The sequence below is a fragment of the Thunnus thynnus genome, chromosome 12 (assembly GCF_963924715.1).
Source record: "Thunnus thynnus chromosome 12, fThuThy2.1, whole genome shotgun sequence".
Classification (NCBI taxonomy): Eukaryota; Metazoa; Chordata; class Actinopteri; order Scombriformes; family Scombridae; genus Thunnus; species Thunnus thynnus.
The window spans coordinates 16,474,997-16,499,844 of record NC_089528.1 but is presented as its reverse complement, the minus strand read 5'-3'; the positions used below and the strand labels follow the sequence as shown (position 1 = coordinate 16,499,844).

Genomic DNA, 24,848 nt, shown 5'->3' with positions numbered 1-24,848 from the left:
CTTGAATCCAAAACCACTTTCATGTAAGAGCCACTCATTTGTTCTTAATGGCGCGTACGAGTAATTTAAGAAAACTGTATCTAACTGCATGTCAAACCATTCCCTCTTTATTTCTGTCACAGTGCGGCACTGATGACACATCTGTTTTGCATTTTATAATGGTTTAGGGTCGCCTAATGCAACTACTGGCACTCTAAATGTAGCAAGGTTTTCATTTACTGATTTCCAACAGCACTTTCATTTACTGATTTCCAACAGCACTTTGCACTTTTTGTTCCTCTTTTTACTCTCGGGTAACATTTTTGAGAATGAAACTTGCCCTAAAATGGAGTGGAACAGGTAGCCTTAATTATCAAATTGGCAGTTATGTTCACCAAAGAGCTCCTTCTCATAATCGGGTGGCATTCATCAAATTGAAACAACCGAGTCTCTTTGAAAAAGTACATGAAATCTAGGGGAAGAATAAAACAAAAAGTAAAAGTCTACGTTTATGTGCAATTTACATAAGTTAATATTTAGTGGGGTTACTATATATAAACAATAAGTGTCAGTCATTCATGAAGTTGGACAGGGTCATTGAAGTTGGGCTCTTGAAAAACATTACTAGCTATCCAGTGTTACGGTGTCCCATTTTCACAGCTGGAGAGTAGAGCATGTCAGGCTTCAGGGCTTTGGACATCCACCCCTGTGTTTACTGGCTATTTATAGCCTCACACCTTTGTGGTATCATGTGTTCAACAACACCCCCCTTTTACTCAGTTCTTCCCATATCATATTCTCAGTTCCAGTCCAACTTTCAGGAATTCCTCTGTTCAAAAAGTCCTGTATTTCCACATGAAAAAAAATGTTTTTTTCCTCATCCTGTCTCAAACAAACCCTCCCCCTCCCTCCCTGAAACATAGACTTTCCCCCACAATGTCAGGAATTTGATGAGCTTGCATTCACGCTATCTCTGCCTGGGCAGATATGTTGAGTAAAATGTCTGGTAATTGGAATGAATTACCTGAATATATTAACACAACCAGTACTGAACTATGATAAACAAAAAAATCACAAGGTTTGTCTACTTTTAGTCAATGCAACTGCAAAACTAAAAATACAAATTCTGTACATCTGATCTGTATATTTTGATTGGAATAAATCTGAGCAGCACTCCCACTTGACACAGCTGGAAGTAGTGAATGAGCCAGACCACATTTCAAAAAACAAACAAAGATCAACAGTGAGCATGCTCCAAAAGTATAAAAAGGCAGCACATCTCAAATTTCTTAGTCAAGGAGGGCAAACTACTAACATTTCACTTGTTTTGTCCAGTTGCTCTGAGCATGTCACAGAATGAAAATTCAGTCTTGTGCTCAGTAGCCCATTAGCAATATAATGTGTGCCTGGAGTAAAGAACCAAGTTAAAGCATGTTTCAGTGTGTCTTTGCAGAGAGTTTTACTGCTTCTCAACAACAAAGTCTTCTGGTTTTAAACTATATATTTCTGAAAGAGGTAGTAACAAAAACCACTTGAAACAAAGCGTTTTTTAAGTGGCAACCTGAGCTGTTGAGCATACAGTATATAAAAGGAGTTCAAACATGTGTGTAAGGACCCACACCACTATTGTGGCTGGCTGGGAAACAGTGCTGCAGGTGCAGCTGACACCCATGTATTTTGATGAAACTAGCAAAACAGGTTTTACCGTGTATAACCAAGCTTTGGCTGTTCTCTGATAGCAGCACTTCCAAGTTGAAGTCAGCGTCTGTATGAGCACTGGGTGCTTTCACACCACAAACACACAAACATTCAAATCTATAACCGTAGAGGCGCTTGTGGTGATATGACAATAGATCAACTGGATGTTTGAAATGCTTGCATTGCTCCTTTCCCGTCTCCAGGGCAAGCCAATCTCAGTTTACTGGATCTTATTTAGCCGCCAGTGCACGGGGCAATTTCCAGCCCTCTGATCTCTAGATGTGGACAACAGAAGGGGGTGTGGGCCTCCTGACAGACACATGCCAAGCAGTGTTATCATAGCCACTTGCATAGTTAATACTGTCGTGACATTCCAGGTCAATAAATTCCAGACCCGCATTTCCCACATGGGTTCCCCTTACTTAATCAAAAATACAGCTATTATTAAGAAGAGGGAACAGAGTCAGACCTCCAGTATAAACCTGATAAGACCAGATTCATTTACGTTTATTCATTTGGTTTTTAGATTAATAATGCTTAACTGGGACAAGAAAAGGTAATCCAAATAAGGGGAGAAAATTATAAGATTACTTGACAAAAAGTGGGCTACAAAGAACAGCATTAAGATACACACCTACTCTCTACAGCCCATAAATGAATGCCTCTCACCCATTTATGAATCACCAGAATGCCAGACTGATATTTGCACTGGGTGAGGCAGCTGGGACAGAGTTTTCAGTAGGCATTTGTTCTCCTGCTGGATATCTCTTGGATCTGAGCAGTGACCAGGCCTGTGTCTCAGGGCAGTAGCAAACCACCAGATCCTGGTTAGTCTGGTGGTTTATATTTTTCTTATTGCCAACAAATCCCATGAAAAACACCACAACCAACAATAAATTCATCCATCTGACAAGTACTGCCTGTGTAGCAAATGCCTGAAATAGCCTAATCCTCTGTGTCATATACCTCTATTGTTTTCCAATAAACTATTAACACATCAACTGTTGCACATGTTCCACCATTACAATGAAAATGAAACTGTTGTTTATTTTGAGTCAACCTACATACACCGTCCTGCTGCACATAATTACTCACTGGAGCACCAAATACAATACACTGTTTACTCCCGTTTTAGTTAGATTTGCTTAAAAACTACCACACCCTGCGGTTTTAGGAAGTTTATAAGCCTTTTTTAAAAGTGAAAGTACATATTCGTGACCCACATTTAAAGAATCCAATGAATGAACTGGCTTGGGGCTGTGAGCAAGAGAGAGGCTGGAAAGACTAACAAACTGTTGGTTTTGGTCTTTTCCTGGGATTTATTGAGCCGTATCCTTTAAACACATCAAATGAACACATAATGGCATCAGTTCAACACTGTCAGTGGCTGTTTTTTTTTTTTTTTTACTGTTTCTTCTCCTCAACATGCATAGCTACTACATACAACCACAATGACCTGCCATGGAGGGCTACAGACAATACTGTAAGACATTTTCTTACATATGTAACAGTACAGTCATGTTGACGGAGCTATGGCAACCAGCCCAGACTCTGAGTCATTTAGATTGAGGCTGCCTTGAACACGTTATCTGTTAAACATTATCTGTACGCAATGAGCATAAAATAACTCTAATGATCTTTAAAAGACTGTTCTTGCCAACAAATAGTCCATTGTTTGTATGAGTGTACAAGTGACGCGCTAAACCCAGAGTACTGTACATGTGGTCATTTTCAGAGTGATTGTAACGTGACTACATAAGAGGTTCCCCTACCAGAGAGATTAGTGGGCAGTACCACCCACTAACATCAGACATTTTAGGGGAATAACTTTACATGGACAGTTGTTTACACAAAAATACACCACGGAGGTAGACATGTGGAGGCTATGTACACACAGAAAAATAAACTGGAATTTCCACCCTGTTCATTTTCAACAAATATTATAAAACCAAGCCACATGGCCTGTGTGTTTAAAAACCTCTGCTGACATCACCACATGACACATTACAAGCACCGCATGACATCAGCTCTGAAAACATCACACAAGTACACACAGCCCTTTAAAATGTGAAGAAACCTAGTTCTCTGTGGGCTGCTAAATTCTACACCACATCCCGTCCAAACCAAGCACTTAACTGTGAAAAGCCGAAGATAATGATACAGGGGGCCAGTGGTGAGCCCTGGGCGTTCCGGCCTTGTAGTGTAGGACAAGGTTAAGATTATTATTACTCAGCCTATGAGGACACGTGGTTTGCTTTGTGCACGCCACACTTCTAGTTCTAACACACATATGGGACACAGAACAGTCCTGTGGGCTACTATTCATTCAGGATGTCACTCTACGATGCCGCCACTCTTTCATTACAATATTACAATGTTACAATACTTCTGACATGAAATGAAATGTTAAAGATATATTTTTAAGCATAATCAGTGGTTCTGTAACAGCAGGAAACTGACTTTTTTTTTTTTAAAACCAAAGTTAGACAAAAAACAAATTTCATACTAAAATTGATGTTTGCATTCATAGTTTGTGTTTCATAAATGTTGTTACAGGCAGTAGACCTAAATGAATGCAGTGAATGGACACAATGATATGAACATATGTCCAATATAATGCAATCTAATCCATTAGCCCAGACATATTACCCTTGTGGCACTCATAATATAAAATTATAATGTGTAAAATAAACATAATTCAGTACTGCAGCCATTTTTGAGGTCGTACTTTGTGGTGGTATGTACTGGACAGAGAGGTGCCCCACGAACTGCCCATCCAAACAGGGTCCGTCACAGGCAAATAGAGAGAGCTAAACTGTGGTTCAGCATATAAACCGATCATCTAATTATCCTTTTTTCACTATGCTTTTCCACATTTCCCAGAATACCCAGGAAAAACAACCCAGAAGCAAAAGCATAAAACATATGGTAGACACACCACATCTGCTGGAGATAGTAACACTGAATGAATGAAGAATGATGAAGGCTGTGCATCATCCTTGAGTAAGTCTAAATCCTTTTTTTAAAATGCAAAAAAGGGCCTATTGCCTATAGCAATTAGTGCTACAGTGACAATTCAACTTCCCACAGCTGCATTTAGCAATGAGACTGGACTGCTTATGCATCCCGCTCTCATCCATGGGATGAAATCACTGATGTCTTTGGTTTCCTGAGGAGAGGAGTTTCTAAAACAGCTGATAGTAGTTATTTTTCTCCAAAGCTTTGTCAAAGCTGTGCAGTTAAAGCTTACTTTTTAACAAAACGTGGTAAATACAAAAATATGTTTAGCTTGTAAGAAAATGTTTTACAATGATTTTTGACCAAAGACATTGTTTTTTCCAGCACCACATGTCTCTAAACAGTCATTTAAACTGTAAGGAATTGATTTAATGAGCAGCATTTCTGACAAAAGGAAACATCTGCTAGCTTTCTAAAATATCACTTTCTGTTTTATGCATCCCTGGTGATTCAGCATTCAAACTCATAGGTGAGCTATTAAGAAAACATAGAAAATGTACCCAGGCTTTTCCATCCAAGATGACATGGATGTTTTTACTACACAGAAAATGCGATGAGGAAAAACTGAACCACATATCCTATCCCTGTCTTTTCCCCTGAGACACTGCAGACACGACCATAAGGCAACAGGAAGTAACAGACTTCTTCTATCCAATTGATGGTCAATTTTCCCTTCCGATTACCATCAGTTAGCCATACAATGCCTGCGCAGAGGGTTCTGTAAAAGGCAGCCAGTCTAAATGAGATAAACACTGAGCTTTAATGAGGCCAAGATTATGGGGACAGGGGCGGGTCTGTTTGTCAATAGCCCCCTACAGAGCTAAATATGGATCATGCTTCATCATCCAAAACAATAATCTATTTCACTCCACTCTCATTTCTGTCATTCTACTGAGGTATAACAAGCTGACGAGCAGGTATTATGAATCATGAAAAAGACGACTCATGAAACACTGATATGGTTTGACACAAATGGGACCTTCAGCTAATATAGAAAAGACTACCACAGACATTTCAGACAAAAAAAACAGACCAATGAGCAAGATCTGCTTTACAAACTCAACATCTGACCAGAGGAATCTAAGTAGAGGAAGGAGACGTGAAGCCCACTCTGTCTGAAATCTGGATTCAGCATTCAGCTGCAGTGTTTGAATACCATGCACTATTCAGTTGATAAAGCAGACAAACGCTCCAGTGTAAAAAGGGAGGAAATAATTAAAACCACCAGCAGAAGCCACACATTGAACTTGGATTAACTGATAATTATTTAATTATTCCTCCATCAAGATATCAGGTTATTTTCAGCCCAAATTTCGGCTATCATACACAAGTACTAACTAGCAGGCCAAAGATCAAAATCAAAACTGCATGACTGGTGCAGTAGTCAGAGGATGTGTATGTGTTGTCTTACAAGCATTTGAAAGTAGCTACCAGTGGAAGATAACACAAGCAAACAGACAGACCCTTACTATTAAGTCAAATACGTCTGTTTTTTTTAAATAGATAAACAAAAACAGATAGATACATTCTCTTAATACTACTAAATATTTTTCAGTGATATATCAACATCTGTTCCACTCATTTTTAAAGGCAATTGCTGAGGATCTCTAAATGGCTTTCAATATGTCTGGGACCGTGACCCATCCGCTTCTTTTAATCCCAGCTGCTTATTTACAACACCATCAGGGCCATGCTTTCTCTGAATGAAAACAAAAGGCACACCCATTTACCATCAAAATCTTTTGACCAGTTCCCATAAACTAAGACCATCACAAGTTGCTTTATTGCAGAGACACGTTTAAAAAAGAGATTAAAAAACAGATAGGAGAATTCTTAAATCTGCAAATCCAAAGTGTCATCATTTCCCGAAAATCCCAGGACCAGAAACTCCAGGGGGTTTCCGGCTCAAAATTAGCACATGAATTGGTTTGTGTGGTAGCCTTATTAGAGGGACTGCTAAAAGAGGGATTTCGACTGGCTGAACTGAGGTTTTCCTTCACACTATACTGACGTTTGTAGCAAAACAACTTCTAAAACATGTTTCATATGTATGTTAAAGATTTTATAAAATGCAACAGGGTGTATCACTGAAAATTTGACTAATTTAGCAACATTTTATAAAATAAATACTGGCACCTGTTTATAACCAGGAGTTTCTGAGGAGACATGTACATTTTAAGCATAAGAATTAAATTTGTTTAATTCAATTCATTAAGAAGTTAAGACATTAAGCACATCACCTTTTTTGGGTGGGGAGAGGGGGGTTGCCGTGACAGTGAAAAAGACAGGGATGCAATACAAGATGTTTCTGCAGTATGACCTTTGAATGGGCTCCAGTGTGTGTTGTTTTTACAGCATTACAGGTTATCCTTGTTTGCTATGTTTAAATATCATTGTGCAGTGTTCTTATTTTTGTTTTATGCTCTTAGACTTCCCCAAATATCATTTTCAAGGCTCTGAAAAAACACACAACTGACTAGATTAAAAAGAAATCTAATAACACTGAGCCTGTTATTGGCTAATTTCTTTAATATCTTGTTGAGGGATACTTTGCTCCTCTGTGATCTGTTCAACTGATGTAAGATCAAATTCAGCACATCTAGCCTGTTAGAAGTGACAACATGAGGAGCTTTACATCCCTCATTTACAGACTTTTCACACGGAGGCAGGGAAGCTTAAATGAGGAGCTGAATATTAGATTAAAGTTGGTACGGGAAATGAAAGAAAACTACAGTTTCTATAAATAGGTGTCCTTCCATTTCAAAGAGTATGGGTTGCTACCTATTTTACCATGAAGGTCTTCATTCAGACGACAAGCTTTCAGAGGAGCAGATGGTGTCCTGTCTGGTATTAGAGGGGTCACAGCTTAAAAATCTGAAAGACAGCTTGAATAAACTGCTTCAACGCTAAATATTGTCTCCTCCCACTTCCACCAGAGATGACTTTGATTAAAATGTCAAATCACGTTAAAAACTATTCTGAAAGCAAAACCTGTCTTTTGTTCTCTTCATCTGCAACAACGACAAAAAAAAAACCCTCAGAAAAACTTGTGACATGTCTCCACACAAATGTCTGTAACAATCAAAACCAAACCAAAATAGGGAAGCTTTGGTGAGGTAAAGAAGAAAACAATCTGAAAGGAGCTGTTACATGCACAAGCAGCTGGGCCAAAGTGTCAAGCCCATTACTCCCCCACACCAAACTGAACAGAGTGAAGACACTACAACCACTGAATCAGCTGCCCAAAACAGAGATAACTTTTATGATCACCATTTGAATAATTTAATTCATTATTTTATGAAGACCATTGTCTAAGATACAAAGTCTGAGGTTTGGCTTGTGTCGTATTTACCTCACTACAGAAAGAGGATCTTGCTTGTTGTCTCTCATCATCTTCACAAGAAGGAACCCAACGTGATGCCATCATTCAACTTCACTTAAAATCCTGTTATCTGTGAACGCCCACATCGAAAAGGTATCTCCAGCAGGATGCAATGTAATATGTTCCGGTCGGTCCAATTCACACCTTCATTCTTGCTTGATTTCTTAATCCATCTGTTTGAGAGAGAGAGGGGATGAAAAAACTTGGGTTATTAATGCGTTTAGATTTGTTTAAAATCAAAGGCGGATTTGTGAATTAATGGCTCAGGTATGACTTCTCACATTGCTCAAAGGGCTGTAAAACAACATGAGGCAATAACTCAGTTGTTTAACGCACATAATAGTGGACCATCCCTACCTAATTCTGGACAATCAACATTATGCAACAGCCCTTAGCCTAACGCAATTTTCTACCTGATGTTTTTATATCTTGATTTTATAAAGCTTTAGACCGGGATGCTGGGCAAAAAAAGTACACTTAATTAACTAAGTTACCACCTTAAGTTTCGTAGACAAGCTGAAGACAGTGGTGTGATAGCAAACAACATCATCACCACATTATTCATGCAGAAACTATTAAGGCTTGTTGTCATCAGCTTGAAGCACAACAACGTGGATAGTCAACACTGCATAATGAATGGCCAGCAACAAGTGAATACAGACGGGAGGCAGGGCGAAATAAATGTCCGTCATACTTGAAATTAAGTTACAAGAAACCCATAAAACCGAGGTTATAGGTATAAATCACTTAAGTACGTTATACTCCCTATATCTTATTACTAATAACATCGGTTTCGTGATTTAAAGAAGGTGAATTTGGATTTTTTGTGGAGATCGATGGTCAAAGGAGGCACGAACAGAGCGTGTCGGGCTGTTGTTCTCAAACGACCAACTAAAGTAGCTTCTCCTTTGTTACTTTTAATAAAACAGCACCACAAAAATATCGATATGAGACGCTGTAGCCATTTTCCACGATACATACTTTGAGAACGCTACCTGTAAAGCTTGTAAAGTAGGTACAAAAAAGGCAACAGTCAAAAACCAACTGCGGCAACAGGCTGCTAGCGCTGCGGTTAGCATCCATGCTAACGGCTGGAGTTTGAACAAAGTTACCTGTGTAGTTGAGAAGCGTCATTACAGGCGGGCAACGGCGGCGGCGGTTGTCCATGAAAGCGAGGAGACGAAGTAAAACCATAGCGTGGGAGCTCCAAGATGGTCAGGCGTTGTCATAATTTAATATATTTTGAGTACAAACGGCTTCCCGGTGATTATTCCAACCCCACTCAGGGGAGGCGCATGGTGCAGCTCTGTAGCTGGAATTTTTTTTTTTTTTTGCTTCCAGCGTTTCCAACTCTCTGGGAGTCCACCTTCGGTCAACAGGACACTCTGAGCCAATCAGAAGCGGCGTAGTATTTGATCGGACCAATCCCGTGCGAGCTTACAAAAAGACACCGCTGCGCTGCTAAAAGGTTGTGTTTTTCAACCGTTCCAGCCAACGGAGTTCAACCCAGCCGAGAGAGACCAAGCAGTCACTCTCTCTTCCCCTCTCTCTCTCTCTCTCTCTCTCTCAGGGGGAAATTATAGGAAACACTCACACGCTGTTCATTAAGTCCACAGTTCAGTTACTGCTTTTCACAATGCTGTCCGTTTTCATTTAATTTAAACAACAAGGCTTGGACGAGGAGTCACATGTCCTGGTTCAAAGTGAGGTCGAGCAGGGCTGGCATGTGGATGGCAGTGGATGAGGAATGTGAGTTCACACATTCCACACAGCAAATAATCTTTGCTCTCATCGTGCTGCCATTAGCAGATAATTCAAATTAAATGTTTAAAAAAAAGCGGACACTCCCTTTACTACACACTAAATGAAGCCGGAGACTTAAAAAAGTGCTCAAATTCTCGGGGCCCTGACAAATGTCCCTTTTATTCCTCTCCCAACATAAGGGGCCACCTGTTCTTGGGATTGGCAGCTTTTGTTGCAGAGGTCAGTTTAGGGAGGAGACTTTCACAAAGCTGTCCTGTCCAGCCAGTTCTACTTCCAGTGGCTTTACTGTGGATATAAACCTGCTAAATAACTTAACAATTTTTGGCCAATTTCAGACAAAACATCTTTAACTACTCCCACAAAAAATGTTTAAATATCTACACAAACACTCAAGTATTTAAGTACTATTTTGATGTTTTTTTTTTTACATTTTTGGCATACGTCTACTCCATTTCAGGGGGAAAATATTGTACTTTTTACTCCACTGCATCTATTTAACAGCAAGTTAGCAGATTTTTACATAAACATATCAGCTATAAAATGACACACTAACACTAATAGCTAAAACAAGCTTAGCCTTAACCAGCTACGACAGTAAAATGCTATTTACACATTCAAGCATCAGTAATAATCAATTCAACATTCACATTTTTCTACTACATACTACTACTACTTTTGATACTTTAAGTACATTTTTCTACTAATACCTCTGTGCTTTTTACTTAAGTAAAGGATCTGAATACTTCTTCCACAAGGATATTTGTTTCATACTATTTGACTGCTTCACCAAGATGTTATCCTCAGACCTAAATTCTGTTAAAAGGTCAGACAGTCAATTCAATGTAATTCCCAGCAGACCTCAGTACCAACAGAAAAACGGTCTTGTTGTAGCGCTTGGCGTTCCCTGCTTAAAGACCGGGAGTCATATGTCAGGTGTAGGAACACAGCAGTTCAACACAATGGACTCCTTTTTGTTCCTTTTACTAGTTCTTTTGTGGGTAACCTATTTTTTCATTCATGAATGGCAACCTGATGTTTACCAAGTTCGCCATGTTTCAGGATGCAGTTTTGGTCAGTCTTGGAATCAAAAAGACACAAGCAGTTGACAAAAAGTTTAGGGAGGGGAAACTGACGAGTCCATGAAGGAGTCAGTTTTCTGTAACATTACGATCATCAGTAAAAAAACAAAAAAAAAAACAAAACACCAGTTTAATACCATAAAACATACACTGTAAGGACTGTATAAAACAAAGTTATTAAAACACAACATTCAACAAGACGTTTTGATCAGAGTCCTCCTTTGTATATCACCAGCCTAAGAAAAACATGTGAGGTACACAAGATTTTTGTATCTCATGAGCTCCACCAGGACACCACTTTAAACAGTTTTTATAAACATTTGAAAATACATTTATAAAATCATTTAAAAAATGTTAATAGTGTAGTGACACATTACACTAGAACACAGAAATGTTAAAAAATACTTTATTGTATGTTAAATTACTACTCTGCTGCACCTCAAACACTGAAAAACCAAAAAGAGGTAGTTATTGCTCTCAGCGTTTACAGAACTACTTTGAAACATTAGTAAAGGCAACGTACAGAAGAAGCTAAAATTGAGTTTCCTCATCACAGTCACACAGATCATGATTATCACGTCCCTTACATTGCATACAAGGAGCATTTGCATTAGATAGAAACTAAAGCAAAAAGCAGCAGGATCCTAGCATTAAATATTTAATCAGAATCTGTAAACATGAATTAAGTTGCAACTTTAAAACATGGTGAAAACGTGCTTGTTTGCTAAGATTATCAGTTAAATGTCTGTCTACTGTGAAAAAACGTTTCATAGAAGGAATGTTATAACAAAACAGGGATGCTAGAGATCAAATATCACGATAGCAGCTGTAAGTGAATGGCATCCCAAGAAAAATTTTCAGGCTTGCTGTGAGATGACATGTGTGTGACAGTCGCCTCTTTTGCCGTCCTTCATTTAAATCTTATATTTTGTCTTCCCACTTTCGCTGATCACACAGATATGCTGAAAAAAAGGAGGACAAACAACAAAGTCAGATTGGAGAATATGGGCAAGTTAAACATCTACCATAATCCTTACAGTACATTACTTTAAAATGACGTATTGCATGACAGGCAGTGTTAACAGACTCTTATCGTGAGCACTTCCTCGTAAACAGGATCACTGTTGTCTCGAATCACAAAAAAGGTGCTCACTTACATTCAAGTCTCTAAAATACTCATTGTAGTCTAAGGCATATCCAACCACAAAACGATTGGGTATCTCAAAGCCAACATCTGAAATCAAAGACAAGAGGAACATTAACTGCAAGTTTTACCATAGACCACTGACTCACTGACTAACAAGCTTCAACTGTTTTAAATGTGACGGAATAACTGACTCATAAACACATAACAGGGTTGGTCAGATACATACAGTCGGGGAGGCATGCTGTGTTATGTGGCACTCTCTTCACAAGCAATCTGGGGGAAAAAATGAAAGCAGACGTTAGCATAGAATATCCCCTCCTACCTGTCGCATAGGTTGTCAAGGGGCAGAATTAATTTTAAAACCGTACCACCTGAAACCTGCGACACTTATTCTTTTTTTGTCTCTATCACTGTCTAGACTGGAAGGCGGAAATTCAGTGATTCACAAAGCAGTTCAACTGGGCTGGTTTTGTTTAGTGGGCCATACAGCCATAACTTACCCTGCTACTTTGATCATTTTGGGCCTGAAGGCTTCAACATGCTTCAGGAGAGTCTTCATTGTTTTTCCGGTGCCTACTATGGCCTGTGAAATGTAAGATAGAAAAACTGGGTTGAGAAGGCCTGATATTGCTAATGAGGAAATTCAGTCAAAAATAGATTCATTTCACAGTGTGATTCAAGTGAAAATGAAGAAGTTGGTCACACTGTACCCATATTACCAGTTATAGAACGAGCATTCTCTAAAAAAAAACTGACTTTTACTGAAAAAGAGAATTTAAAAATCAACATGTGATGTTGTCACAAAAACACATCTGACCTCTCGCATTAGGATGAGGGGTAGTAGTGGTCGAATGTAGTCGCTGAAGTATGCTTTGTCATCTTTGTCATGTAAATGTATGTCAACATGCCCTACATATAGAGTGGATTGCCTATACACACTTACACTCAACATTTTTCAATAGTGACTAGACTGAGCGGAGGGTAAATACAGGTGAAAAGAGCACTGGAGTGACCTGTTACTCAAGTAGAAATGCAATTTTTTGACTTGAATATTACTCAAAAAGTATGAATAGGTGAAAAAAAAAATCAAAAGAACATTTTATTCTACTTTTTAATTTTGGTTTTCGTTTTGATTTTGAATGTTGTTCTACTGTGTGTATTTTTGCCTTATGTAAAGTACTTTAAATTACCTGCAAATTTGCATTACATATGACCAACACTGAAGAACCAGTTAGTCATGTATCCTATCTATTGCAGTATCAATACACTCTACTTTATATCCCTCTGAAATACAGTGCTGCTCCCCTAACTGAAGACTGTATTTTTAAAATGTTTCATATGCAAAAGCTTTTTCCACATATTGTCAGTGAGGAAAAGAAAACAAACAGCTAAATGGCATATCATCCAGACTGTGATGTGTAGCTCTGGCCCATTTAAGCATAGATAAGCTTACTACTCCCATCAAAAGTAATACAGCTGAAAGCAGAAATTAAAAAGTACAGGTACATGAAAATGTTACTCAATCACAGTAACTAAACCTGTATTAATTGATTTTATGGCCAATTGGAGGCAGCACACCAAGCTGTAAAGACAACGTTGACATATTATCACCTTATAAAGTTGATTTGGCTGACATGTTAGCAAACGGTTGCCTATTTACACATCCAGCAAACACTGAGCAGCTGTGGCTCAGGAGGTAGAGCGGGTCATACGCTAATCGGAAGATCGGCGGTTCGATTCCCGGCTCCCCCAGTCCACATGCCGATGTGTCCTTGGGCAAGATACTTAACCCCAAATTGCTGTGCTGTGTGTGTGAATGGTTAGTTTCCTCTAATGGGCAGGCTGGGACCTTGCATGGTAGCCCCTGTACCCATTCAGCGTATGAATGGGTGAATGTGATTTGTAGTGTAAAAGCGCTTTGAGTGGTTGGAAGACTAGAAAGGCACTATGTAAGTACAGTCCATTTACCATTACCATTTAACTTCAGCATTACTTTGGAGTCATGTCTCAGTCACCGGATCAATGGAAATCCAATATTTACTCTCCTTTTAGCTCTGTTTTGGTTTCCACCAACTCCTGAAGGCAATATCTGGCTCTTTACCTGCTAAAGGATCAGACCAGTTAGTCACTGTTGTTTGTTTGTAGTCACGTGTTGGGCAGGTAGTGTACTGTACTGGCTCCAAAAAGAAGTCTGAAATGACCCTTGTTCTCACTTGATTTATTACCTCAGTAAACCGTTTCGTAATGTGTTTATGGTCTCAATCGCTACCTTCATGTGATCTTCAATACAGCATGATATTCATTTTGTAAATTATGGTCTCATTTAATTTAAATTTGACGATAAAGCAGGGTATGTTTAGGGCATGGCTGTGTTGTGATTGACAAATCACTACCATATAACCACAGATTATAAGCATAGCCATAGCTGTCGCTATTTCAGTGTGTTTTCAGTTCATGAAGGTTAATTGTAACATTTTGATTGCCTAAAAAAGTCTCACTCCGCATTTGGTTGTACTAAAAGACCCTCTAACGAGTCAGATGTTCAGTTTTTTCCCATTTTAAGTCTGTTTTTCGCTAGAGAAAATTGGTTAGCATTATCACAGTTAAGCATAGACTGTAAACTCACCATGCTAACCAAGCTAGCAGCTAGCATTAGGTTCAGATCCACCCTCTCATCCAAATATTGTCATTTCTCATCGCTTCTGGCTCCAAAAATCCAAGATGGCAATGGTCAAAGTGCCAAACTCAAGGCTTCAAAATGAGTCCACAAACCAATGGGTGACGTCACAGTGGCTACGTCCATTATTTTTCTACAGTTTATAAGTGTACCGTGGGTTCATCAGAGTTTTACTGAAAATGGCCACCTGCTGCTGGAAACAACGTTGGCGAGAGCGAACCATAACAGTAAAGATGAAGGTCATAATACCAAAACAATGAGCCCAAAGATGCATCAAAGCCCTGTTGAGCTGAGGTGAACCACGTCAGATGATAATTCTCTGTGGGTTTGCCACTATGAGTGACAACTTCTCTATTATACATGGTCATTTCATCCATTGTTAAAATAAAAATATTGATTAGAGCAGCTTTAAATGTGTTAATTTCCTTCCTATCCTTTTAAAAACTGCAATATCTAAAAGACACTTGTGATACTTAAGAATCAAATAAATCACAAATAGTCAAAAAAAAAGATTAATTTGAAATACTGCAATAGTAAAAATGCCATTACTTTGCAATAGTAGTTGCAGTAATTCATTGACTATAAGGGCTTATTCAAAGATGTCTGAGCATTGACTAAAGACTGCAGTTTCAAAATGTTAAATCATGTCTATATAAAGTAAGCAGTCATCACTGAATAACCAAAACGATTTCTTGACTGCAAATGTCATTTCTTCACAGTGCACCTATCCCCATTACAGGACTCAATTATTGTGCTGCTAACAAGAGAAAGTTTACCGTGGGATAATGTTTGAAAAACAGTTCTCAAAGATTTCTCAAATGTAGGGCAGCTAATTAAAAAGTTTCCCACATGTTGAACTCAGGTTCTGAAAAGGAAAGAAAACTTTAAATAGCTCCTCTTGACCTGGATAGCCAACAACTGCAAGAAATACAATAGGCCTATTTGATGAAGAGGAAAAATAAAGAAGCAAAAAAACATGGTTGACTTACCTCAACAATCAGTACGTTCTTATGAGAGCATGTTGGGGAGGGAAGCAAACAAGTATTCTTGGTTAGGAACCGATAACAAGCTGCTGTATCTTCTGATCAATCACACAGACATTCCAAGATAACACAGACTAATGTAAAAAAAGCTACACAGATGGTTATCTAAACAGCAACACAGTACTCATTTACAGTTAAAAATAACAGTGAAAATTATTTTTGAATACATATTAACCTGTACTGCAAGTTTTTTCTCATACTGCAACAACTGAAAAGGAAACTCTAAAAGGAAATCATAATCTATGAGCATCTTGTTTTGGAAACGTGTGGAGGAAGAAGTGTTAAAACATGGGTTATCAACTGAGCCATACCCAATCACATTTATTAAACCAATCACTACATCAGTAAGACTTTTATTACATTTTATGATATCAATTATTACGCATGGAAATGAATTCAGCAGAAATATGTCAGCCTCATCCAGATTGGAAATCTGTGTTCCTGCAGTCCTTCTTTGAACGTCACAGTGAAATTGCTGAAATTCTGCAAATGTTTGTCTAATCAACTGGAGACAACTGGGCACTATTTATATTAAGAGTCACAATCCAAGCTTCACTTCAGCTTAGCTAGGTCAAGATAACAAAACAAACTGCCAAATGTATGCAGTGTACTCTACTTTTCAAACAAAGGATTCACTCAAGTACGCAGTCATGCTTTGTTTAGGCCTCATTATTCATACAGATTTAGGTAGACGGTGGTAAACCTGGGAGGAATATAAAAGAATAAGCTTATTATTTATATTAAAGCCCATACAGAAAGAGGAAGCTACTGTCTGTTACTGTGGGGAGGTGAAGGATTAACTATGTAATGTGTTCCTTGTCACATACGCATCTCACTTCTTCCAGCAAAACATCGCAGCATTCAGTTACAAACGGAAGACTAAATTTAGTTGTACATCACAAGGGGCTCAGGGATTTCACAAGCAAACTTAAAATACTGTGAGAAAAGCAGCCGACAATGACTCAAGCTTACTACATCATATCCTATTCATGTTTCAGGCATCTATGCCACGCCTGGCTACAGGGTGATTTAGTGTGCGTGTGTACATGTGTGAGCGTGTGTTCAGTTAAAGGGTGTGTGTAACTGTGAGTGTTCGGATCAGCTGATTTATATTACCATATCAGAATACTCTCGCTGACTTATGACTTCTGTAGTAGGTTGAGTCATTTATCTTTGTTTACACAAACACACACACACACAGATATGTACGGATGTGCGGAGAGAAAAACAAGACTAACAGTCTACAGCAGTTCTACGAGGCTTCACTAGAGGCACAGTGGTGCCGTGAGCTAAATGCTTACATTAGCATTGCTCACAATGACAATGCTAACATGGTAATGTTTAGCAGGTATAATGTTAACATGTTGTTAGCATGCTAATATTTTCTAATTAGCACTAAACACAAAGCTATTTGATCATAAATCAAAGTATAGCACAAATTCAAACTTTGACCTGATGACGTTGCTAGATGAGAAGTCAACAACGTTATCACAGTTCTTCCTGAGGGGGACATGATGTCTGAACCAAATGTCATGGCATTTTATCTGATCAAAACCACAAATGGCTACTTCATGGTGGTGCTAGCATAAAAAGTAAAAGATCACAAAATTCATTGTGATACACCTTCTGGGAACCATGAATGTCTGTATATAATTTCATGGCAATCCATCCAATACTTCTCATGATATTTCAGTCTGTGCAACATCCGTGTGGCCGCGCCGCCAGCATTGCTACAAATGAAAAGTGCATACAAACAAGCTGCAGACAGGTCAGCACTTATAGACACACTGCATAATTTCTTGATGTCTTCATTAGTTGAAGAAACACACAGACACAACCTGTAAATCTGATTGAATCTAAAATTATGGTGCACATCATGACACATTTTAAATTCTAAGTACAAAAACAATGCCTTCTCCACGTTGTTTTTCTAGCTGTATCAAACAAACAGGGCCTCGTCTCCTGAAAAACATTGTACTGAAGGATTGTTCTACTTTCAAAATAGACACATTAGTTTTTTTTGTTTTTTTTGTTTTTTTTTTACATTTCCAGGGTTCAAGGTGATTATGATTCACCATCATTTTTGCAACACTGTAGAAGTACAGTATTATTGTTTTTACCAGTGGCTCCTAAACTGTTTTGTTTGTGACTGTTTAATTCAAAGCTAAGTCTACTTGCACCTCATCACAAAGAACATGTCTATGAGTTGTGAGAAGTTCAATCAAAGAATGATTTTCTCTTCTCAGACTGTTTCATTTGAATAGGAAAGAAAAGTCTGAAAAATAAAGCTCATTTTTGTGTAACAGAATTTTGCTTTTTCTTATTTACAACCCCAGAAATTCCTTTGCCTTTCCCCTTCAATTAATCTAATAACCCCTTATAGGGGTTGAGAATTACTGGTCTATACTGTCTGATCAAGACCCTTTAGTAAATATTAAACACGCTGACAGAGCTTGGTAACAGGATACACACACACACACACACACACACACACACACACACACACACACACACACACAAACACACTCTAGTTCAGTGAGGAGTTGATTGTGATAACACGATAAACAGAAACACACATGAGCAGTGTGAGTCTGTGTCATTCTCCTGATCTTCTGTGATACCCAATCAACATATCCTCCCATTTACACTCTGATGCAACATTTAGCCTCCACCGAGATAAAGCAGGAGAGGCCTTTTTACCAATTACATGTGGCTCAAGAGAGAAAACAGTTGGTATCTGATCATTGGTGGGTTTGTCAGAAACTGCCATCTTCGATCTCCTTTACAGAAGCACTCAACCATTTCCTCAGGATGGAGAGGGAGAAGGCAGATTAGAGGGAAGGCTGCCCTCTTGAGGCTGCCATCCATCAATACTTTGCCATGCCACTTGTCTGAGTGTGTGTCTTATTGTAAACTGAGCTCATTATAATGTCTCGCTGGACTTAATAAATAAGCTGTTTTCAAAGATGATGAGAATATTACCTTTCCTTTTAAAAAAGACAGATCCTCTGCTCCAAGTATGTGAAGATCCTCTGTTGACTGATCATTCTGTGGAAGTAAAAACCCAAGAGACATATTTGTTAGACACTGTTGTGATAGTGCTAGTGAAAAATATGCTATACTGAAAAATGTGAACACATTCTCCATTTAAAAGAAGTGATTGCTACTCTGATAAAATGTCTATCAATAAAGTAAAGCACATAATTTGATGATGAGACCACATTATTGTGCATTTCATTGATCATTTCCATAGAGACAGGAACATTTATGGACAGGAATCGACTTTGAACTTGAAATAAATGATGCATTTCAGGTCAAAATTTATTTTACAGAACAACACGATAGCATAATACTCGTTTCAAAATCTGTGGGTTTTTTCTCCTTTGCGTGGGCTGTCATGACCACATGAAAACAGCACGGTCATGGCAAAGTTACACAAAGATACCACTGTCATAATGTTGTATAAAGTATAACTCACACATCTTCTGACTAAGTCATGGGACTCACAACCATCATGACTGATAATCTTAAGCATGAAAAGTGCCTTTCCATTCTCCCACACCCCTACTTAAGCCAAACTGTCAGCGTCTGAGTGCCTTCGATCACGCAATGGACAGAGGCTCACCAGGTAGCTCTTAAGGCGGATGAAGTGGACCCTCATGGGGATCGTGCGGTTGGAATTGCGGCTGAGTGCCTTGATCCTGTCCACCAGGTCGGCGCAGAACTGGTAGCCTCCTTTCAGCACGCACAGCACCACAATGTCATGGTCCCCCAGGTCATCCATGATGTTTCGTGCGAGACGTTCTGTTCTGTTAACAATGTGAAAAGTGAATTTTCTTCTTTGACAGCTCACACCGTGTTTGATTCACATAAGGACACTGAGCTCTCTGAGCTAATGATGCAAGTATTACATGTTCATTTCCCTCTACATAAAAGCTATACTCTTGTATTACAGGCTTCTAGCTCAGAGTTGTGGGTGATCCAGGTGTGTAGGCTAACACAACCCTCCAGAAATTTCCAGCTGTTATCACAAGGACAGCATAGTGGCCTTTACAGTACATCCACCATGTTTTTAGTGCTGCTTGTTCTTTGCAAATTAGCAGAATATCAAAAAAAAATGTTAATAGATTTAAATTAAAGTTGATGGAAGATTAGGATATGGACCAAAGAACAAGTGAATATGTATGTATATAGCTTCCTAAACAATGTCTTAACATTGCATTTTTGAAAAAAAAAAAAAAAATCACAGTTTTTCTCAAGAACTAGTTTATGAAGAACACATAGTTCTCATTTTACAGAATTCTGTGGATCTAATGAATGATTGAGCAAATTTTAATTAAAAAGTATTAAAATTTGCCATTTACATTCCCGCTTCAAATGTTTAGTTTTGTCTGATACAGTGAATAACAATAGAACAAGTCATTGCGCTGTTACTATTCTATTTGTGATATACTGTATATTGCTATTGCTAAAACAAACTATACTGTACTCACTGAATAAAACATAAAGACACATAATTTACTATTACTGAGTAAGTAAAGATCAAGAATCAGATTACATTTTCTAGTATCAAAATTACAGTATATAGTGTGTATTTTTCATTTTGTGTCGTTGTAGCTTAAAGATGGTCATTTTATAGAAGAAAACCTCAACAGTTTCACATCACACCATAAAGTCTAGAATAACTGACATCCCCTAAATCTTCCTATCTGTCAGAAGCCACGTAGTATAGCTTTAATGCAACCTGAGGAACGCCAGCAGAAACATCTGGAAAGCTCATGTAGCCCGCAGCAGCTCTTCAACACAGTATTTGTTAGGCAGCAAGAAATAATATAGTGTTGTATACCTGTCCATAATAACGCCATGTGGGACGATGACACAGTCTAAGTCTCCGGAGTAGTGAGCAGGATAGCTGAACAAGTCTAAACTGTAGCCTGGCCAGTCATCGTTAATCTGGGAGATAAAGATGAACACAAATAATATATTGCAGTTTATGCCTGTAACTAGTAAAACCACACAAACGATGTTTGACTCTTGCTACAAAGTTGCAGACATGCTTGGCTCAGCAACATCAGAGACACATGTGGCTCCAAAGGAAATAAATCTACAAGGTGCGCAAAGATATCTGATCCCCGCTGCAACCAAGCCCATGTGTGTATGTGTGTGCATCAATGAATGAGTAAACTTTTGTTAGAAACATATCCATTCCCTGTCCGGTTTTTCTTATTTAATTACCACAATCCCGCCGCTTCTTCCCTCGGATTGGACGGCGATGTTTGCCATGTTGTTTTCCGCCGACACAAAAAGGCCCCTTGTCTCAAGAAAAAGTGGTGGTGCAAGCTTTCACAAGGATTTGGCACCGCGGGGAGGGAAGGGGAGAGGAGGAGCATCGGGGTGAAGGAATGTTTTCAGTTTGTTTCTGGTGACTGGACATTTTGCACCCCTTTGTGTTGTGTTGTGCAGCGCTGCGGCCGCCAGGGGAGCTCTAACACAACACACGTCTACAGGTCTGCTACTGGCGACCCCCCCCCCCCCCCCCCCCCCCCCCGCCCAAACCCCCTCCTCCACTGTCAATGTGTGGCTGTTCATCAATACATATAATATGATCAATAGGCGAGGGGAGGTCGGTCAGGAGGTTTAACACACAATCCAATGACAAGGGAAGTACTCAGAGACCTACTTTAGTAAAAGTAGCGATGACACAATGTAAAAGTACTTTATTATAAGTCCTGTGTTCAACATTTAAAAGTAAATTAAAGTACATAAAATTAAGTGTTAAAAGTAAAAGTGAAGTTAACTATTCGCCTATATATTATATTGTATAAGTATGATTGTTGCATTGATGTAACACTAAAACATCCACTACCTACAAATTATACATATTTATATTAGTTTAAAATACAAAATGTGCAATAACATCTATACATATCATATCATCCATCACTGTCAAATATATATTTAAGCAGGCTGTAAATACTGTACATAACCATATGCTGTATATATAAAGTAACTCATTACAGAGCCCATCAATACTCAATACTCTAACACAGCTTTGCACTACTTGTGAGCCTATTTACAAAAACATTGTATATAGACATTGTATGCTGTCCATTTGTTGTTTCTACATATAGCCTATATATCTATTATTTTCATCTACTTGCTTTTACATAATGTAATATGTTTATGTTTACTTATCTTTGTTCAGCTTTGCTGTCCTTGTTTTGGCTGTATGTCTATGTGTATCTTGAGAGCCACTAGAAACCGGAATCAAATCCCCTCTATGTGTAAACAATAAAGCTGATTCTCATGTTGGAGCAGTGTTATAACGTTGTAGCCAGTCAGGACAGAGCTGATTTAAACTACTTTATGTACTGTTGGGTAGTTAAATCCATAACCATGCGTCATATTTTACAAGCTGATCAGATGTTTTGAATGTAAAATCTGCCAAGTAACTACTAAGTACAATACTTCACTCTGAAATGTAGTGGAGCAGAAGTATCAATTAACTTTCTACTTGCTTCTCTGCAATACACAACTGACAATTATACACACTGTATTTTCTGAGAATTTGGGACAATGCCCTTCTTTAAAGACAGACAGAGACTCTGACAGTACTTTGAAGAAGTAACAGAGTAACAAACAAAGTGGGACAGAGAGATCAGCAGGAAAAGCAAGCAGAAAATATGTCATCACCCTGGGGACATTAAAAAAAATGGTTTCAGAGTTATGCAAGGGAAACTGAAAAAAAAGAAAGTGAAAAGTAGAATATTTGCAAAATTGTTTCAGTGGAGTAAATGTTATTGTTTGCTTATTGCAATCACACAATCTAATAGTAATAGTCTGGCTTTTCACTTAGATTCACAGTAAAAAGCACATTCATCATGTGAATAACAAGTAGATTTTTAAACAAATGTGTTGACATCGCCATCTTGTGGAGAGACAAGAGACACACTTATGCTTGGCCTATAGGCTTATGTTTGAGCCACGTTTTTGTGTCCTTATCAAATCAATTTATTCCTAATATAATTTAATATTACCAGTTTTTCCTCACTCATATGTTCCCTGAAACATTGTCACATCTTGTCCTCATGAAACAAGTGATAAACAAAGTCTTGTAGGCCTGTAATTTAAGAGATCTACATGTCACACCCAGTCTCTTGTGCATAGTATAATCCCAGTTTGTGTGACAGTGTGTGAACGAGTGAATTTTGGATGTACCACCCAAGGACTCATGTGGTCAGTTAGTTCAGCAGCAGCAGGGTCGGGGCTGTTGTGTCACTGCACATTAGAGCAGTGTGCTGGGCTCTGTTGAGAGGGTGAGACAAGGTGTCTGGGCCACCCACCCATGCTCCTCCACAGCAGCTGTAATTATAAACAGCGGTACAATGACAGCTGGGGAGGCAGATGTCAACAGCAACATTAGATTTCAATCAGCCTGCACAGTACCACCTCTGAGGAATGAGGAGGTGATAAAACCACGCTGCATGACAAAACCCCTCAAAAATGGGAGAAAAACTGTTATCATTCTCTGCAGAATTTATTGCACAAGATGTTGTTTTTTTTGTCTTAAACGATAATGCAGCAGGCTTGATGTTACGATCATCACAAACAGACACAAAGCTCATGAGTGTGTAGCACTGAGCGATTGCTGCACAAGCCGGGAGATGTTTTTTGGGATGAAGTCTTGTCAGATTGTTTTTGATGCCCACTCTGTTGGTGAGATCAGGCCGGCTCCTTCGCTCCCCTCAGGGCGCAGGGGAGCAGTCTGGCCTTGGCATTTCACACTCGCTCAGCAGTCAAGGCCTGTGACCGTCTACAGACTTTACCGCCAACTGCTCCCTTATACCCTCACCCCTGTGTTTGGCCAATTATGAATATTCAGTTGCTATGAAAGTAATTCTGTCAGACATGCAACTGTCCAGCCAGATAATGTCAGCTGTGTTGTTTGTAGCATTTGAGGAGAGAATCTCACAAGGACGTGACCATTCTTCTCCTTTACTTTCAGATTTTGATAATATGATGATGACAAAAAGTAAAATCTGAGTGTAAGATGACCTACAGTAAATACAGTATATTCTTCCTTTCATGCTTTATTTCTTTCTATGTGTATCCAAAGCCTGATATAGGTAATTATGTGCCATAGACCTTCATTGTTGTCAAAAAACAGCCATTATTGCACTCTGTAACATGTTCCTTCATGACCAAGAAGATGGGCACTGTACTCATTTTGAATCAATCCCACACATACACTCTGCCGCTGCTGTTAATACTCACAAGGACACCAAATGTGTATTAATCTTGCTGAAAATAGTCCCCAAAAATGCACTATTTGCACTTGTTTGTGTGATGTATGCTATAAACTTCAGTGCCAAGCTGTTTTAGAAAATTACTGAGTTTTTTTTAATGCAACTATATATTAGTGGCTAGTATTTATAGATTCATGTGTTCAGCAGGAATGAATGGGTTTAGAGCTGAGTAACAAAGACTTTTGTCAGGTCGTCTCATGAGATTTGTACAGTAATATAAATATACAGTATCTCCAGTCTTATCCTTTTATTAAAATGAACAAAACAGAATATACTGTATCACTATGGTCATGTGCTGCTGTGTGTATTGCTTTATAAAATATTCTGAATGTAGAGTAGGATATTCAATGTTCACCTGGTCCTAAAAAGTAGAAAAAAAGATCACATAAATCCTAAATTCAAATGCAAATATGAAAGCTTCTCCTTCTCATCAACACTAAAAAAGCTGACATATTGTTTTAAAGTGACTTTCTTTCTTTCTTTCTTTCTGAGATAAATTACCTAACCTTACTTTAAGTATAGTGTACATGTGGTTGCCTGAGTGCATGTACACTAATATGTTGGATAGGAGCCATTACGGAAGGCAGAGAGAGGCTGGGCCATAAAGGGAGGAAGTCTACTGGCAGTCACTAACCTTGGTTGACTTTCACTTACTCTATCACAGAAGTGACCGTGATTACCGTCGTGCCACTGATGCCTTCGTGTGATGTTGAGTCTTTGCTCTCTCATAAACTCCACAATAAAAAATGCTGATG

General features: G+C 38.6%; 2 protein-coding genes across 4 annotated transcripts in view; both read right to left on the bottom strand.

Moving 5' to 3' along the window:
• The window catches only part of arhgap21b (Rho GTPase activating protein 21b), a 39,892-nt gene extending 30,330 nt beyond the window's left edge, over window positions 1–9,562 (bottom strand). For both annotated transcript variants that reach the window (XM_067605903.1, XM_067605904.1), the window contains exons 1-2: window positions 9,190–9,562; window positions 8,048–8,250 (exon numbers count right to left, since the gene is read on the bottom strand). In XM_067605903.1, the coding sequence (XP_067462004.1) occupies window positions 8,048–8,122 (75 nt within the window). In that variant the 5' untranslated portion in view covers window positions 8,123–8,250; window positions 9,190–9,562. The remainder of the gene's footprint in view (window positions 1–8,047; window positions 8,251–9,189) is intronic.
• Window positions 9,563–11,312: 1,750 nt separating this feature from the next.
• prtfdc1b (phosphoribosyl transferase domain containing 1b) lies at window positions 11,313–21,242 on the bottom strand. 2 transcript variants are annotated; one of them, XM_067605901.1, is made up of 9 exons: window positions 21,023–21,241; window positions 20,634–20,740; window positions 19,413–19,596; window positions 18,770–18,835; window positions 15,734–15,751; window positions 12,568–12,650; window positions 12,294–12,340; window positions 12,078–12,154; window positions 11,313–11,882 (listed from the first exon to the last, which is right to left on the bottom strand). In XM_067605901.1, the coding sequence occupies exons 1-9, from the start codon at window positions 21,068–21,070 to the stop codon at window positions 11,835–11,837; spliced, it is 678 nt and encodes a 225-aa protein (XP_067462002.1). In that variant the 5' UTR covers window positions 21,071–21,241; the 3' UTR covers window positions 11,313–11,834. The 2 variants fall into 2 exon arrangements, with proteins under 2 accessions (XP_067462002.1, XP_067462003.1); XM_067605902.1 differs by lacking the exon at window positions 15,734–15,751 and having other exon boundaries at window positions 21,023–21,242.
• Window positions 21,243–24,848: the final 3,606 nt, after the last annotated feature.